Source organism: Falco peregrinus, chromosome 1 (assembly GCF_023634155.1).
Source record: "Falco peregrinus isolate bFalPer1 chromosome 1, bFalPer1.pri, whole genome shotgun sequence".
Taxonomy (NCBI): Eukaryota; Metazoa; Chordata; class Aves; order Falconiformes; family Falconidae; genus Falco; species Falco peregrinus.
Window position 1 is genome coordinate 95,030,391 of NC_073721.1, and position 16,182 is coordinate 95,046,572.

A 16,182-nucleotide genomic window follows, 5' to 3' on the forward strand; every position below is an offset into this window, starting at 1 on the left:
CCACCTAAAGATACATTCTTGACTCAAGTAATCAGTATTTCTTTAAACTGTTGAGATTTCAGAACAAATCCCAAATAAATCTGATGTTGATTATTATTTGTAAACCGCAGAAAAACAGTAATAAGATTAAGCAGTTTCACATCCCTATATTAAAAAGAAACATTTAAAGCCCATCCAATATAGTTATTCACCAGCATGCTTTTCTCCAATAATTATTCACCTTCAGAATTAAACTGTTATTTTCAAAATAGATCTGTTGAAGAATTTCTTGCAATATATTTACAGGTCTTATTTTAAATAAAAGCACCAAGACATACAGCAGATTTATTATAAATTACTCTGTTTTTCATCAGGACATTTCTTTCCTTTAACATCTTTCCCTGAGAAATGACTGTGTTCAATTTCCATGTTTCTGAACACATTTCTTCACACCTTCCTCGCATCCAAGCTGTACAAACTTCAAGTTCAGGCCAAAATTTAAAGCTCAGTAATGCCTTTTGACTGTATTAGCAAAATTCACAAAGGTAGCACAACGAACAGAGTTCAGTTTGCAAAAAATACAGAAATGAGTTTTCTGCCAAAATGCAGACTTGTGAAACCAATAGCATGTTTCCTACTACACTTCCAAATTTGAAGCCAACTGTCTCCATATGGCCTGCAAAAGAATTCACAAAGTTGGGAGCAACTTTGAGACACTAAAAACATATAGCTATGGGCTACTAACAAACATTAAAACCACAAAATTCACTATTCATAAACTTAAGCATTTATAAGGTTACTTAAACCAAATAAGCTAGTATTATTCTTGGATAACATTTGAGATTTTGATCAAATCTGCAAATTTAATGTTGCTTAAATGTACTCTATATTTATATATAAGCTCATATGCTAGTTGCATTAACTTGCCATTTTGCAATCACTGAAGGAAGATTTGATCCACTTTCATCAGGCTCTGCACAAGAAAACCTGGGTACAGAAAGCATAACCAGGAGGAACAGTCTAGTCTGACAATAGTTGTACCAAGACCTAGTGATGGGGTATAAAACTACTTCTCTTGCTAGGGCACAGAAATCAGTTTAATTGGGGGGGGGGGGGGGGGGGGAGTATTTAACACCTCTTATAGAAATTTGGAATTACAGCATTAAAAGAAATCCTTAAACAAGATTTCCTTACATTTTTATAAGGCCTACATGTATGCAATGGCTTAAAGAACTGACAAAAACCACAGACACTTCTTGTCAGGACTTTCAGGACTGCTGCCTTTGCCCTCTTCAGTAAACGAGCTTCATACATGACAGCAGGTATTCAACAGGATTCAGCCTATTTCAAAACCCTACACCTACTTGATACTTATTTGCTGAAGGGATACTTATGACACTTTTCTTGCTCTTTTGTTACTGAAAGATAAAAAGATATAGCATCAATTGCAGATCTGAAATTTGAAGACTCTTACTTTCGCAGTGGCAGGCTTTTTTTGTAGGGCAGAGAAATAAGCCAACATCTTTGCTACAGGAAGGAAACAGCAACTATCATCACATATTTAAATACATTCAACTAACAAAGATAGAGCCACAGATTAGTAAAGGTATTGTAGTGATTAACTCAAAGACTTCCAGAGCTCTAGGAGAACAATACCTAATGAAAACAATAGCAACTAAAAGTTCACGTTCGCTTGTGTAAATCCAAGCAACCCACAGACTCGCATGGGTGATCTACAGGCTGTGAGGAGCAAGACAGGAAGAGCACTAAAAACTGACGTAATAAATGTTAAAGTTTCCAGAATCTGCTTGAGACAGAAGAGTGACACAATCATTTAGACATTATAATCCTACATCAGATTTTAGACTATACTTTGTGATACTGTACTTCGTTGTATTAGAAGTCAGTCAATCCACAGTACTAAACTACTGCCAGCTCTCCAGACGTTATCTTTATAGAAGCTGTTTGTTGTTTGTCACAACACTGGAAGGTCTTCTTTTTGATTCAGATGGTTCTGTTAAAAGCAAGCAGGAGCTGAGATTTGGCTAATTAATTTAAAAGATGGGCAGCAAACTTGTGGCTACAGAAGGGAAAATGGGCGTAGCTGAAAAGGGACGAGTTAAAAGCATTTAAGAGGTTGCATTACAAATAAAACTATTTAAAAGGAAAACCATCCAAGTGCAATATTTAACATCATTAGCTAAAGCAACTCAGCCTGAAGTTAGAAAAATCTATAAAACATGCCTCTTGCGATGTTTACTAGTGGAAAATGTAATTTGGCGCTTGCTACAGAATGAGTTCAACATCCCTGCATGTATTATCTGTTGGCTTGGTTCCTAAATTGCTACATCTGGAGAAACAGCAAGAGATCTTGTTGCTGCTCCTTGACACAAATAATTCTACCAAAGGACTGTCAAGACACTAGTTACCATGTAAGAGTCTTTAGAAAGCAGAGATAATTCTAGGCATGCTGACCAGTTCATGCTGAGCACATTTCTCCATTAGGCAACACACATTACAAATTGAGAGATTTTTATTTTTTCTGGAACAAGGCTTTGAAATTTTGTTTTGCTCCACTGTTTAAAAGACTGTGGACCATATGCTATCTTTCACAATATACACAACTATTATTAGAAGGTGGACACTGGAGACTCTCTTGAAAGACTCTCCTCTAATCAGTTGATGCTGGTTTTCCTAAACCCCTTACAAGGTTCATGACAACTCAATATATAAAAGTAAGTACTCGCACCTTGCAAATTAGTATTCTGTGATTTGCTATCTATCAACCATGAACAGAAGACTGATCTTCAAATCAAGAAGCTCTGAAGAAGGCCCAGAGTTTTTCTGGCACTTGCTGGCTTCATTAAGGATACTCTGTTTTATCTTTTAGAATATTTGCAGTCTGTGAATCTTAGGTTGACAAACCTCATCCAGTACTGCCTGCCTAACTTCAATGCGATTTATCTAAAGCACCTTGAAAAAAAAATTTACAATCAGCAAGCACATCAATTTCGTGTTGATTATTAAATAAAAAAGTAAAAGAAATTGCTAATCTATTCTCAAAACTAACAAATGTCCCTGCTATAACTACATATTTTAGTAGTTGTTTAGGCCTATTAATATAAGCATTCCTTAAACAAAGGATTCTTGCCAAAGTCCTTTTAGAAAACTGCAGCAGACACCGCATTTGCAAATGCATGGAACACTAGTTATACACAGGAAAAGTCAGAAGTTCAGGGGACAGCAAGACTCCAGATCAAAACAATAGCTACACTGGTACAGTCATCTTTCCTGAAGTCCATTTGTCCATAAACTCTGTCAGCTCTACTTTGATAAAATATAAACATAATGTCCAGATTTCTACTATTCTTCACATCTCCAACCCAGAGTCTTCCAAACCAAATGATTCAGAGAGTTAAGTGGGGATCCCCAGTACAGGGTCAGGTGTGGGTCCGTAGCCACCAGGGAGGAATCACTGTGGCACGACAACCGTATCTCACTCTACAGGATCACAAAACCAACTTAGTGCTAATGTTCAGAGGTCTAAATCTTTCATATTTGTCAAGGTAACAGCATGTCATACATGAAATGCATGACAAGCCTGAAACAACAGTCCTAAAATATTAACTGCCCATTTTATTAGCTGATGAGATATAAATATGTTTAAGAGTACTGTTAAGTATGTTATTTTCCAAATCATTACAGAAGACATGTTGCTGAAGAACAACACAACTGTAGTGCTGTAAAATTTGCAGTATACTCAGGTGAACTGGCAATAAATTAAAAATGAAATTAAATGAATCCAAGATGACTCAGCTACAGAGATAATTTCATTACATAAGAATCTCAGCTTTCTAGTCAGGAAAAAAAGTCATATTCACCAAAAGGAAAAGTTAAAAAAAAAAATACAACCAAACTAAAAACCACAACCAAACCAAAAAACTCGTACACAAACCCAAACCAAAAAAATACACACCACACACACAAAACCCCTTAAGACCCTAAATCCTACAAAATAGGACATTACACCACAGACTCAAGAAGAACCAGACGACAGATAAGACAGACAAAACATTGAATATTTTAGTTTTATTAGGTGGGGGATGTGAGGAGAAGTCCTATTCAAGATTTTTGCATATTGGCATTAGCAATACTGTAATTCACTTTGAAAGAAAGTTCACTTTGACAGCACAAGACAAAGCTGAAAAGCAGAGTTAAGCATAAGGTTGTGGGTTAATTTTCCTGAAAGACAATCCTCAAAATCCACATGCAACAGAAGTGTTCCACAGAATTTGTATCACAGAACTGAGTGTGCTCAAATTTTTCAACTACTTTGACCAAGGCTAAGGAAAGGGAGGTGCTGATGTTTCTACAGTCTTGTGTTCGACCTTGTCAACAGCTAAAGCAAAGTCATCCAAAATCCACTGAATTCCAGAAAAGCCCGACCTACCTACTGCACTGAAAATAATCTCATCAAAAAAGTACAGTATACTAAGACAGACATTTGTGTTTTTTCACTTAAAACTTTTCAACAAAACACCACACACGCCAACAAAAAAGCAAAACTACAAAAACAACCAACAGTATTTTTACTAAAGATAACGTGCTTTTTGTCAATTAATAAAGGTGATTTGCAGCACTGAACATCACTTTTTCATTTTGAAAACAAGTAACAGCTTTTATGAAATCTACAGACACACACTCCTATGTAATGTTGCAATTGGAATCAGCGCTACTCCTTCCTTTTATTTTCAATAGAGGGAAAGAAGAAGGAACTGCCACAGCTTTCTCTCATTGAGCAGAAAGTATTAACAAAATACTGATTGTTTAGTGTATTGCTTTCAGGGAATACCAACCATTCAGTCTTAGATGTAATGTCATCTGGCTTGGCAAAAGTATAAAAACTGGAAAGTGAATACATCCTTTGGGATTCAACAGGCAATCTGCAGTTTTCCTTCCAGAGTGGAAATTGCACATAATAGAAAATAACTCTTTCCAGTGCATTTATTTAGTTTTTAAATGATAGATTTAAAAACTAAAAGCTGCTCTGTTTTACTTTCAGAACTCCACTTTGGCTGAATCAAACCCCATAAATAAAAATCAAATTATATAAGGTAAAATTAAAAATTTTAGACATTTCACATACAGAAGAAACCCATATAAGGCAATAATCCCTGATCTTCAAGTAAAAATCCCACATATGCACACTCTAACCCATTATAAGGATACACTCTTTGGTTTTACAAAAAGAAACCCCACAATGTTTAATTTTATAGCAAATGAAAAAAAAGCAATGTAATCCTACCTTCTTTCTTATCATTCTGTCCTTTGTCCATTTTCTAGAGTTATGTCCAGTCTTTTCTGGTAGCCAAGATTTCTCTTTTGATGTTTTTATAATATTCTGCAGAACCATCCTTAAAATATTCTTCATGTGGACAGTTGTAAATAGCAGTAAATATAAAAATATTGTGTAGAGCTAAAACCTAAGAACAGTTCCTGTGCAACAACTACAGTGAAAAACTACTTAAATGGAGTATTTTTGGTCTACTGGCATATGAATTCAAGCAGTAATGACGAGCAGTGATAAGATGTTCTAAAGAAACAAGACAGGCCACAGTTGTGACAGGAACAAGATAGGCTGGATCAAGTTTCACCTAATTAGGCAAGGTTGCAGTAGGGGAGTTCTGCTACCCTCTCGTGCAATAGTAATCTTTGCTGTTATAATAATGACAAACAGTAAGTATCCATCTTAAATTTACATATAAGGCTCTGTCTCAAAAGAGACAGAAGCGATTTTCCTGTTGAAGGGGACAATGATATGAGCAGGAGTTACAAACGCAAATAATCCTAACAACTATCATAAGACATCTCCGTGACACATTTTCTTAAATCAGAAAAATATTTTTAAAAGACCAACCATCTTAAAAAGAAAAACAACAACAAATCCACCATGTATTTATGCCTAAAAATACTATAGTTCAAGCACCACTCCATTCTTGGCAAAGTCTGTCTTCTTGCTGGACGTAATTCAAGCAGCAGAGAATATAAAATGGCAAACTATGTTTCTGATTGCCTCTTCATGTCAAGGGACAACCAATGTTTATCATCATTCCTGTCAACACTATACAGGATCCAGAGTGGGGAACAGACAGAGAGATGGCACCAACAGTGCATTTAGTTCTTACTCTACAACTGCAGGAGCAAAGCATGTTCTCCAGCCCGATCTGTTCTCGTAATAGAGAAAATGGAGAGAAAGAGTGAGCAAGTGACCCAAGAGGGCAGGAGGGGGGCAAAGAAAAAGAAAACCAAAAAATCCAACCCATACTATGAAAGATCAACAGAACCTGAACAACCTAGAGCTATGAGCTACCTTTTCTGTGTAGCATATTAACTGCATTACACACTAACTGCAGGAAGGGAAAAGTCAGGGGTCCTCCGCTTCATTTGTAACAATTCTGTGGCTCACATTACCCTTCCCTAAAAGCAGCACCAGAGAAAAAAAAAGCTAGTAAGATACTGTATTTAGCCTGCTTCAACATTCAGAAATAGCACTGTCCTCCCTTAATGCATTTTGTCGGTAAAAAACCCATTCTGATTGCATGCAGCATTCCTTTCTCCTCAGCAAACCTATTACGTTGAGAGTTTTATTGAGAACATAATTGGTAGAATCGTTTCAGACTTATAAAATGCGGCAACTTAAAAAATTTAACCTGTTAGCAGCTGAGAACATTTTAAATAAATGAGAAACTGGAGGATACTTCTTAAAAGGGAAGGTTGTTTTGCTTTTGGAAGGATGGAAAAATCTAATCTGGTTGTTCTCCAAAACCGGATTGTATCTTTATCTGCCAGAAAAACAAACTGTATGACAGGAATAAATATTTGAGAGGAAAAGCTGGGCCCATATTAATACATATTGTGCCACTTGTCCAGCTATGGCTACTGACTTGGTTCTTCTAAACAAATCCCCAAAACTTATAAAAGCCTTACTTGCAATAGAAACACCTGATACACATATGAAGACCAGAAATAAATGGGAGGCTTCAAAACTAAAGCCTGTCATCCCTATTGGATAAGTGGGTTCTTTCAAAAGGAGTATATGAACCAAAATAAACACGTGTGTCACTGAACTTCCCTTTTATCCTGTCATCCTCCCTCCCGAAATAAAACACCTGTGTGTAGTTTGTTATATCAGATAAATAATGAAAACAAGCACAGTGTAGCCTTTTACTTTCTCTAATGTAGTCCATAGACGTATTGTCTCCACATGAAGTATCTGATCCAGCACAGTTATTTGGCTGACTGATTTATAACCATTACTGTTAGGCAGGTAAATATAAATCTATGATGTATGTAGAAATAAGGATACCACAACCTCTGATTGCTTAATATACTATGAGCCTCAAAATCCTAAATTAAAGAAACAAGGGGATCTTCCTCCCAAAACATGTAAAGAGGTCCTCTAAATGAAGGAGGTGAGGTACATGCAGTATTTCATAGACATAAGTTACGATCCTGTATTAAATGTGAAAACCATGTAAGATCCAAGAGGACTTGCCCTGTGTGATAAAGCTCATATTTAGCAAACCTATATATCCGCAGATGATGTAAAGCACTCAGTGGGAAAGTAAATGCAGTCTATGATCCTATTAAAGCATTTTAACATGAAGACTCTCATGATCTCTGAAAGCCACATGGAATGATGTAGGAAAAAATAGAAAGTAAAACTGAAAGTATAATTCTGTAAAATGTACACAACTTCACATGAAATATCTACACACAATGAAAAATTACTTAACATAAAGCTATAGATTAAAATTGGTGGATGTGAGCAACTAAGAATACACAGAGAAGTAATGGACAAGTATAAAGAAAAGCAAGAATTCGGAAGGAATAAAATATGACACTGCATGCTGGGTATCACTAACTTTAAACTAAGGCTTATTTGTTCTAATAACTTCTGTTCCACTCTGCCACCCTGTTTTACCCTTTCACTATTTCCACTTCTTTCCTCCTGATACATAAGCTATACTGTAAATGCTTGATATGCAAATGTAATCATTTATTTTGAACATGCCTAACTACAAAGGTGCACGATTGCACAGAGGCCCTCTAAGCTAAGCTTTTCCACATTTGTGGAAAATTAATTTAAACAGACACCTTAAGATTACTTCCAGATTAAAACTAACTTATACTTTGCATATAAGATAAAGATTTTTCTAAAACAGCTCATTTGCTTTCCATACATTCTCTTTCAGTTTCTCCAGTAGGATCAATCATCCATAGATTATATAGGGAAAAGTAAAAAAAAAAAACCACAAAACAACCACACACCAAAACCCAAACAATCCAATACAATTCCATCAAATTTTTCAAAGGTCCTTGTAAATTAATAATACTTAATGAGGCAGGTTTACTTATCACTTCCACTTAGGTAAGCTGACAACTAAGTTTATGTATTTCATAAAGTTGTTTCACTGGGGTAAAGAAGTGATGTTCAATTACACTGTAACAACTGTATACTCAACAACCTAAGCAGAGTACAATTGGTGGTGAGTGTGTTTCCTTTTTCCAATCAAAGGGTAAAGAAAAAAGTGAAAAATAATTCTATTTAAACATGTCAAATATATACATTCAAATATATATATCTCCAAAACAGAAACTGTGCTTAGCATGCTTTTTTCTGGGGGTGGGGGTACGGGGCGGGTGTGTGTGAAAGGGATTTTACCAACTGCTCTCCAAATGATGTTAGAAACACAGTAGCATCCCTAAGTCCCCAGCATATCAGACTGACTACAGACACAAATATATAAAAACATGCATAGCTACATGACAACACTCACATTTTTGTGTTCTTTCACATATTTGAAGATACTTCTCACAAGAAAAGGAGAATTTTCCACAAGAAAATTTTCACAAGAAAAGGAGAATCACTGATTGACTTTGGTCCCCAATTCAGGTGGAAGAAAGGAAGACAAAAGGTTTATAAAGAAATCCAGACACAATCAGAACACTCTCACCTCTGAGCACTGGAAGGAAAGAGGTTGTTGAGACCTCACTGCTTGAAAATTTCTGTATCATTTGTGAGATAAGAAAAAGTTGACCAAAAGCTTTTTTCTGCTTCTGAAAAGATACAGGCAAGTACATGCACACTGCACACCAAGCTTACTTGTAATTTTGTGCCAAGGCTTCTCAGTTCTGTAGAACTCAGAGTGAGCTGAGCAGTAGTAGTTCATAGCTTCAGATGGCCGGGGGAAGGGAACAGCAGTAAATGGGGGTAATCCAGTAATGCATTGAAGACTCAAATCACAAAGATTTGTTAGGCTGAATGTTACAAAATACCCAGAAACACAAAAATACTGTATTAGAAATGCTGTATAGCAAATCCTCTATTTAGTCTATCTTTTATGTCCCTTAAAGTGATTTTCACACTATAATTTTGTACTGTAAATACAAAAAATCCACTATAAAAAGGATAACAAAGTAGTCTAAAGGTTGGTAAACATGAAAGTGAATCAAATTAAAAAGTTCTTTATGTTTAGCTAAAAATGAGCGAAAGCACAGTAGTTGATACAGCAATCAAATTATTCCAATCTAAGTATTTGAGTTGGACTCCAAAATCACACTGAGGTAAACACAGCAGTTTATAATTCAGAGTGTAAATTGATTTAAACCACCTTCGCCACTTCACCTCCTATCAGTGCTACAAAAACAACTACTACTGCTCTCCACCATCCGAAAAAAAAAAAAAGTAAAAATAAAGTGCTGCTGTCAGTAATTTGGTGGGGCATTGCAAGCAACAGACTTGAAACTGATTTGTTTCAAAGTAAAGCTTGGATTTTTATAGCATATTCCCATATCCAACATGCTCTTGCTGAAGTGGTGATAAATGACAATAAAATAATAAATACACTATGCTAGTAGTACACCAAGCAGCTCTTCAGAAAACGGATGGAAAAGATTTCCAAGTGACATCGGCTAGAATAGACACCAATCCACGTGATACGGTTTTAAAATAATGGCATTGATCCTGACATGATTTAGAAGTGTAGAAGAGGTCAACCGTTACACATCTTTTTTCCACTATCATAAGTACATGATTCAGACTTGCAGCTAAAATTTTCTGAAATTTAGATAACTTGGGACAATAAAGCAGTATGTAAAGAAATTAAGCACCAGGCATGCCAAGATACTCAGAGCTGAATGCAGAGATTAAGCTGCATACAGAGATGAGTTTCATGGTTTATAAGACACTGTTTCAAGAATTCAGTAATCTCCCAAAGTGTACATACAGTCCAACTGTTTGGAGCCTGAATAATAATTAACCAATTTGTTAGCCTGCAGAATCATCCAAAACTTCAATTTCAAGAATTTGCTGGTTTTAAGTACACAGCAGGAAGACCTAAAAACTTCTCTGTTGATGTATCCAAATAGCAACTTGTAACACTAAGGAACCCTGTTTGACTAAGTATGTATTTGACTAAGCTAAGTTTCAAACATACCCATGTACTATAAATTTTATCTTACAGGATTTGTAAGAAATGGCTGTCCATTCACAGATGCTAGTACTTTCTCAGATGCCCAAATAAGTTGGCTAAGCTGTCAGTGGGTAACTTACAGTTTCAGGCAAGTAATGACTAGCTGAACTGTTTAAACTTACTAGATACTAGTTACCTATGCTGCCCGCATCATTACATGGTATATGCTCCAGCTATCACATTCTTCTATGAAACACTAACAATCTATCAAACAGTTTACAGACATGAATTATACCATAACAATGTACGAATAGCCTCTCCTTATTCGGTATCTTTTCAAAGGAATTGATTGAGATATTAATAACATTTATTAAAGACATACTATGACAATGTTTTGAATTTAAATAATTCGAAAACCCCTTTCTTTGGCTAGATGGGATAGGTTGAGATCAGGTTTTGACCAACACACTGGTTAAGATTTTACAAGATAGTCAGATATGCTTTCTGAATCCTGTTTTTTTCTAAAGTAGTAAGGATAGGGGGAGGAGGAAGTAGAAAAAAAGAGGTTGAACTATGTTGAAAATACCACCTTCAGAAGAGGAGTAAGGATGCCAACAGGTGCAGCACTGTCTTGATTCATAAATTAAACAAATTGCATTAGGAAACAGGATTAGAAAAGGATTTTCTCATGGAGACATGCATTCAAAATATGTCTCCTCAACTTAAACTGCACCTGTTATTCTAAACTAAGACTTAGCTTCTTTGAGACATTAAAAAAAATACGTATCTGCAGGTAAGCCTGTACTTAAGGGCTATGGCAAACTTTGCTAGTCTCAAATTGCCCTATTTATTTCCCTTTAAACATCAGAAAGCAATGCAGGCAATACTTCTCTCCACGTATTAATAACGCAGCCCTGTCCACTGCTTTTTAAATCTAATACTATAAACTCTTGACAATTCTCAGCTATTCACCTTAGCAGCTCTGGACAGATACATTCTGGTTTTTAGGAGAGTGAGGTTTGCTGGTCTTGAAGTGTCAAAAATCGGCTCCCAGGAGAGCAGAACACAGAATTAATTCAGATGTTAATCCATGCACTGTGCTTTTTTGCATGATGTCAACACCCAGGATTTGGGATTGGAGAAATTGTCCTAGATGAGCCTGTCTGAGACCTTGGGCACTGTTTTTTTGTTTTGATTTCAGAGAGCAGGCAAGTTACTCTTCTTTGCCACTTGGGACATGGATTACATCGCAAAATCATCTAGATATATCTCACCATAGTTATTCACCACCATGGAGCTGTTTCAGGTTGAAAAATCCAAACAACCTAAACTGTAGGAAGGATGTAATCAATTTTACCAATCTACACATTTCTGCCTTTTCTTGTGCTGGTTCCAGTGCTTATCTGACCCTGCAATGAGTTGGTTTCAGTGTGCTCAGCTGGCAGAAAAGTATCCTGGGGTTAAAAAAAAAACCAAACAACTTCCTGCTGAGTTTGCATGCTGGAACAGCTCAGCACAGAATCAGATAAATACCAGAGCAGATAGAAAAGAGGGGGCAAGCAGGGAGGCAGGACTACGGCAGCCCCTGCAGTGACATCAAAACTGAAGCCTCAGTTTCCCCTGTTCTCAATTTATAAACAGTACTTTAGTCATGTGCAAGCTGAAATCCTTTCGTCAACTTAAAGTAGACATAAGGATACGCAGGTTAAATACAGTGTCTGCAACATATGCAAGTTTAGATTAGATTGCTTCCCGATTAAGTTGGAATTCCTTAAATAAAATGGTATTATAGCTAGTCTCCTCACACATAATTAGAACTCTGTTTCTATGCAAAGCAATGAATTTGAAACCACCACCAAAAAAAATATCCTAATTTTACTTCCACTACTGAAGAACTATACTAAATTACACTATGAATCTTAGAGGATAAGCAAATAATGGGCAGAAATCAGAAGGAATGTAATACTGCAAAGTGGGGGGAAAAAAAGATGGCAGACTAGCAACTGCTATCTAAGTTTTACTGGTTTTCCTTTTTTTTTTGGTCCCAACTTTATATTTGTTTCTCAAGATTTCCCAAAAGACCACATATTCTACTCAGAAACCAATATTCCTTACTTTCTCCTGTTTCATGGAAAATGTAAAGTGTTACTGGATACGCAATAAAGATGTGAAGTCTGGTGAAACCATAACTTATCTCTGGAGTAACACTGTTACTGCACTGCAGAGATCTTGGTTTCATTTCACTGTTCTACTCACCTGCTAAGTAGCCAGAGAACAAAATTCAAAATACTGTTGCCTGGGGCACAGCTCCACAATAAACTAAACTGAAGAAACAAAAATACTGAAAGGGAGGGATTCCACTTCCCTATCACCTTCTCTGTTACCAATCTCAGTCAAGTGGTCTGCTCCCTCCTGCATGAACACGGACATGACAATGTAAGCTGATTTAATGCACTAACCTGGCAGGAAAACAACAACAAAAAAGAAAGGAAAAAAGAAAAAAAAAAGGCAAAACAAAAGCATACCATGTACAGATATCTCTTCAGCATTCTTTGGATACAACTATTTTTCACATTTTTAGTGACCTGGTTCAGTCTACTGAGGCAAGCAGTGCAGTCCATTCAAAGCAAATGGTGGGAATGAGCAGCAAGGAAGAGGAAACAGCCTCTTCCACTGGCCACAGGAAATTGTTAACCCAGCTCATCCCTATTGTGAAACCTCAGCCCTGAAAGGAATTCAGTTGCTCCAACATCCTACTGCACCACAATGATAAACCTGCACTCTGTGACACAAGCAAGATTATATGTACTTGCTTCTAACCAAGATTTAAGAAAAAGCATAGACTGACCTCAAATCTAGGTGAAGTGACTGAAAATTGATGTTCAAAACAATTCTTTTCCTCCACTAAGCATTTCATATTCTTGCTTGTCCTTTGAGTTAATATAGAATTTATGCTTTGTCCTCCTGCTAGCATTGTTGCTTTTGACACAGAAATCTGATTCCAAAAGATGGTGTCTCTTATTGCAACACATAATTCTATTATTGTCTGTCATAAAAAACCCTGCTTTCAGAACCTCAAAACACTGAGTACATTCCACAGATAAACTGCCTAATACATTAGAGATTATTACATGCTTCCAAGTTTAACTGATTTTAATGACAGATTTCAAAACTACCAGAAAAATGCACCAACCCGAGATGTTAAAACTAATACTTCATAATATTTATTTACTTTAAAATCTTATCATTTAAGAATCTGCAAGACACAGGATTCAAGAGCAATGGAAAAAGCTGTTTGTAAGTGAAGAACGATTTAGATGATATCTGAAATTACCTAACAACATAGTTTTCCAATTTAAGAGGGAAAAAAAAAAAATCTCAAAAATAATCTCATTTTGCTGGGGTCTGACACGAGCCCAAGACTGAATCTCCTATATCTCAGGCCAGCATATTCAGTTAGAGTTGAAGTATTCTGAGCTATCCTGTGCTAGTAATTAATGTACGGTAATACTAAGCTTTTAATTTAGACAAACTCATAAGACTTGTAAATTCCACCAGTGACTCATGATGGAAAGCAAGCAAGACACACCACCACCACCCTACACCCCCCCAGTTAGGTAGTAACTTGTTTGCTTCTTCAAACCTCCATTCTCAACAATTATTTTTTATTTTTGAAGATGGCACTGGCTTATAAGGAGAAAAAATTAGACCTAAAACCCCCTGTACATTTGAAAAGGTAACAACTGTGAGCTGTGACTTTAATAATGGTAAATTCTTCAAAAAAGGCACTATCTTTATCCCATGTATGAACAACTCTTAGCATAGTGGGGGTAGTTTCACAGCTGAATGCAATCTTAATATAAATAAAAGAATAAATTAGAATGTTTTTAAATAATATATTTCACATCAAACCTGGATTTGTTAGATTAACATAACTCAATCTGGTGGAATGGAATTTTGTTGTTAAATAAATACCTATTCTCTCTAAACTCTACAACAGGTCAAAATCTCATTTATGTTAATATGTTAAAAGAAATTTATGAGAAAATTTTGAGAGAAAGGATACTATATATGTTTCATGAGAATACACACATATCTATTAAAGATATATAAATACTCTATTATCAGAGTAGCCTATGAATAGTACTTTTCACTGACATGGTGAAGCTGATGAACTTTATTTTTAACACTGACCACGCTATATTTGGTCATCCTAAAAAACCAGTGACGTGATCCAAAAACCCATGAAATAGCCTTTAAGCTTTGTTGCAATAAATAACTCCATTAATAATGGCTGATAAACTTGCAAATTATTCTCTACAGTCAGTTCATACTTACTCAGCAAACAAGGATGGTATCAGTATTGCTGGTAACTTTACCACTCTGAATTAATTGCAATATAATTTATCTCAACATCACTGAAAATTCCTAATATTATTTAAACATATTGAAGTGACATATCTTCCTTTAGACTTTTACAACATAGAATTGTGTTAGTAGTGACCCTGCTAAGGGAACAGTGCACACATTTGAAAGTATTTTTGCTTTAAGTTCGGAGTAAGCAATGCCCACTTTGGACTTTTGGGGAAAGGTTTTAGACTGAATACATCACAAATGTGTACCCATTTGGGAAAAAACCCACCAACCAACCAACCACCACCAAAAAACAAAAACCCTTATTCTTAATTCACCTGGAAGATAGCTTAATTCAAAAATAACTACTGCAAATGCCCATCTTTGGTTTGTGTTTTATCAGTCATGTAATCTGTCCTCATAGGTCAGGAACGTATATAGCAATTAAGATATTAATGCACACTGTAATACTTGAGATCCATTTGTATATTGTCTAGTCTAACATAAAATATGCATGTCATGATCCTCTTTGAAGACCTGCAGTCACACAAAATTAACTAAAAAAAAAAAAATTGTTACTGAACAGTCTCCAAACTTTTCACTCTCACCTCTATTAAAACAACAAACACAACCACATGACCCTACACAAAAACAGACAGGCCCAAAAGGTCTTTGACTCTAAGCCTCATACAAAGTCCCACAAGGTTCCTCGTAGATGAGTTCAAAAACGTGAATGCTGGCTGCAATCTCACTGATATTAATTTCTCCCAATTAAGTTAAAGGGAAAACCAGAAAAGCTCTGCAGCAATAGGTGTTAGGGGAATATGCAATACTAGCTATTCCGCCTAAGGAACTGTGATGGACCGAATCTCTTACACAGCATCCACCATCACCTCTCTTACCACTTTACTGATGGTGTACAGACTCTATGTAGTTCTCTGCCTTTGACACGGTATGTTACCGTGCACATGCTGTAAAAGAAGGATACCCAAAATTTTGGTAAGAAATAGGAAGCATTATATGCTTCTCAACTGTAGCAGTTCCTTCTTCTACTGCATCTCTTCTTAATTAGGAAAAACAGTGTTTCTCATACTTGACTTTTTCTTGTCTGTACCCTAGTGTCCAAGAAATATGGCTAATACTTGTCAGCAGAAACAATTTTGGAACTACCATCCAAGAAGAAAAAACATCAATTGCATTTTAAAGGAAAAATTTCCAACACTCTTACAAAGATAAAATCCAAAGTCATCGCCCCCCCCAAAAAAAGATAATTAGGCTCCTACAAACAAGGTACATTATGTGTACTGGCTGAAAGAGGAGCTATATCCATAATATTTTTGCAAACAAACAAAATACAACCATGGCTGTTTTAATG

The 16,182-nt window shown here is 36.0% G+C and overlaps 1 protein-coding gene across 5 annotated transcripts in view; it reads right to left on the bottom strand.

The window, feature by feature from the left end:
* Positions 1-16,182, bottom strand: part of PPP1R13B (protein phosphatase 1 regulatory subunit 13B) — a 68,947-nt gene that overhangs the window by 49,450 nt on the left and 3,315 nt on the right. For 2 of the 5 annotated variants that reach the window (XM_027794627.2, XM_027794626.2), the window contains exon 1: positions 5,285-5,495. The exons of 1 other annotated variant lie outside the window; for it this stretch is intronic. In XM_027794627.2, the coding sequence (XP_027650428.1) occupies positions 5,285-5,410 (126 nt within the window). In that variant the 5' untranslated portion in view covers positions 5,411-5,495. Of the gene's footprint in view, positions 1-5,284; positions 5,496-16,182 lie in introns of those variants that run through there. 2 more of the 5 variants (XM_027794628.2, XM_013303722.3) reach the window with 1 other exon arrangement.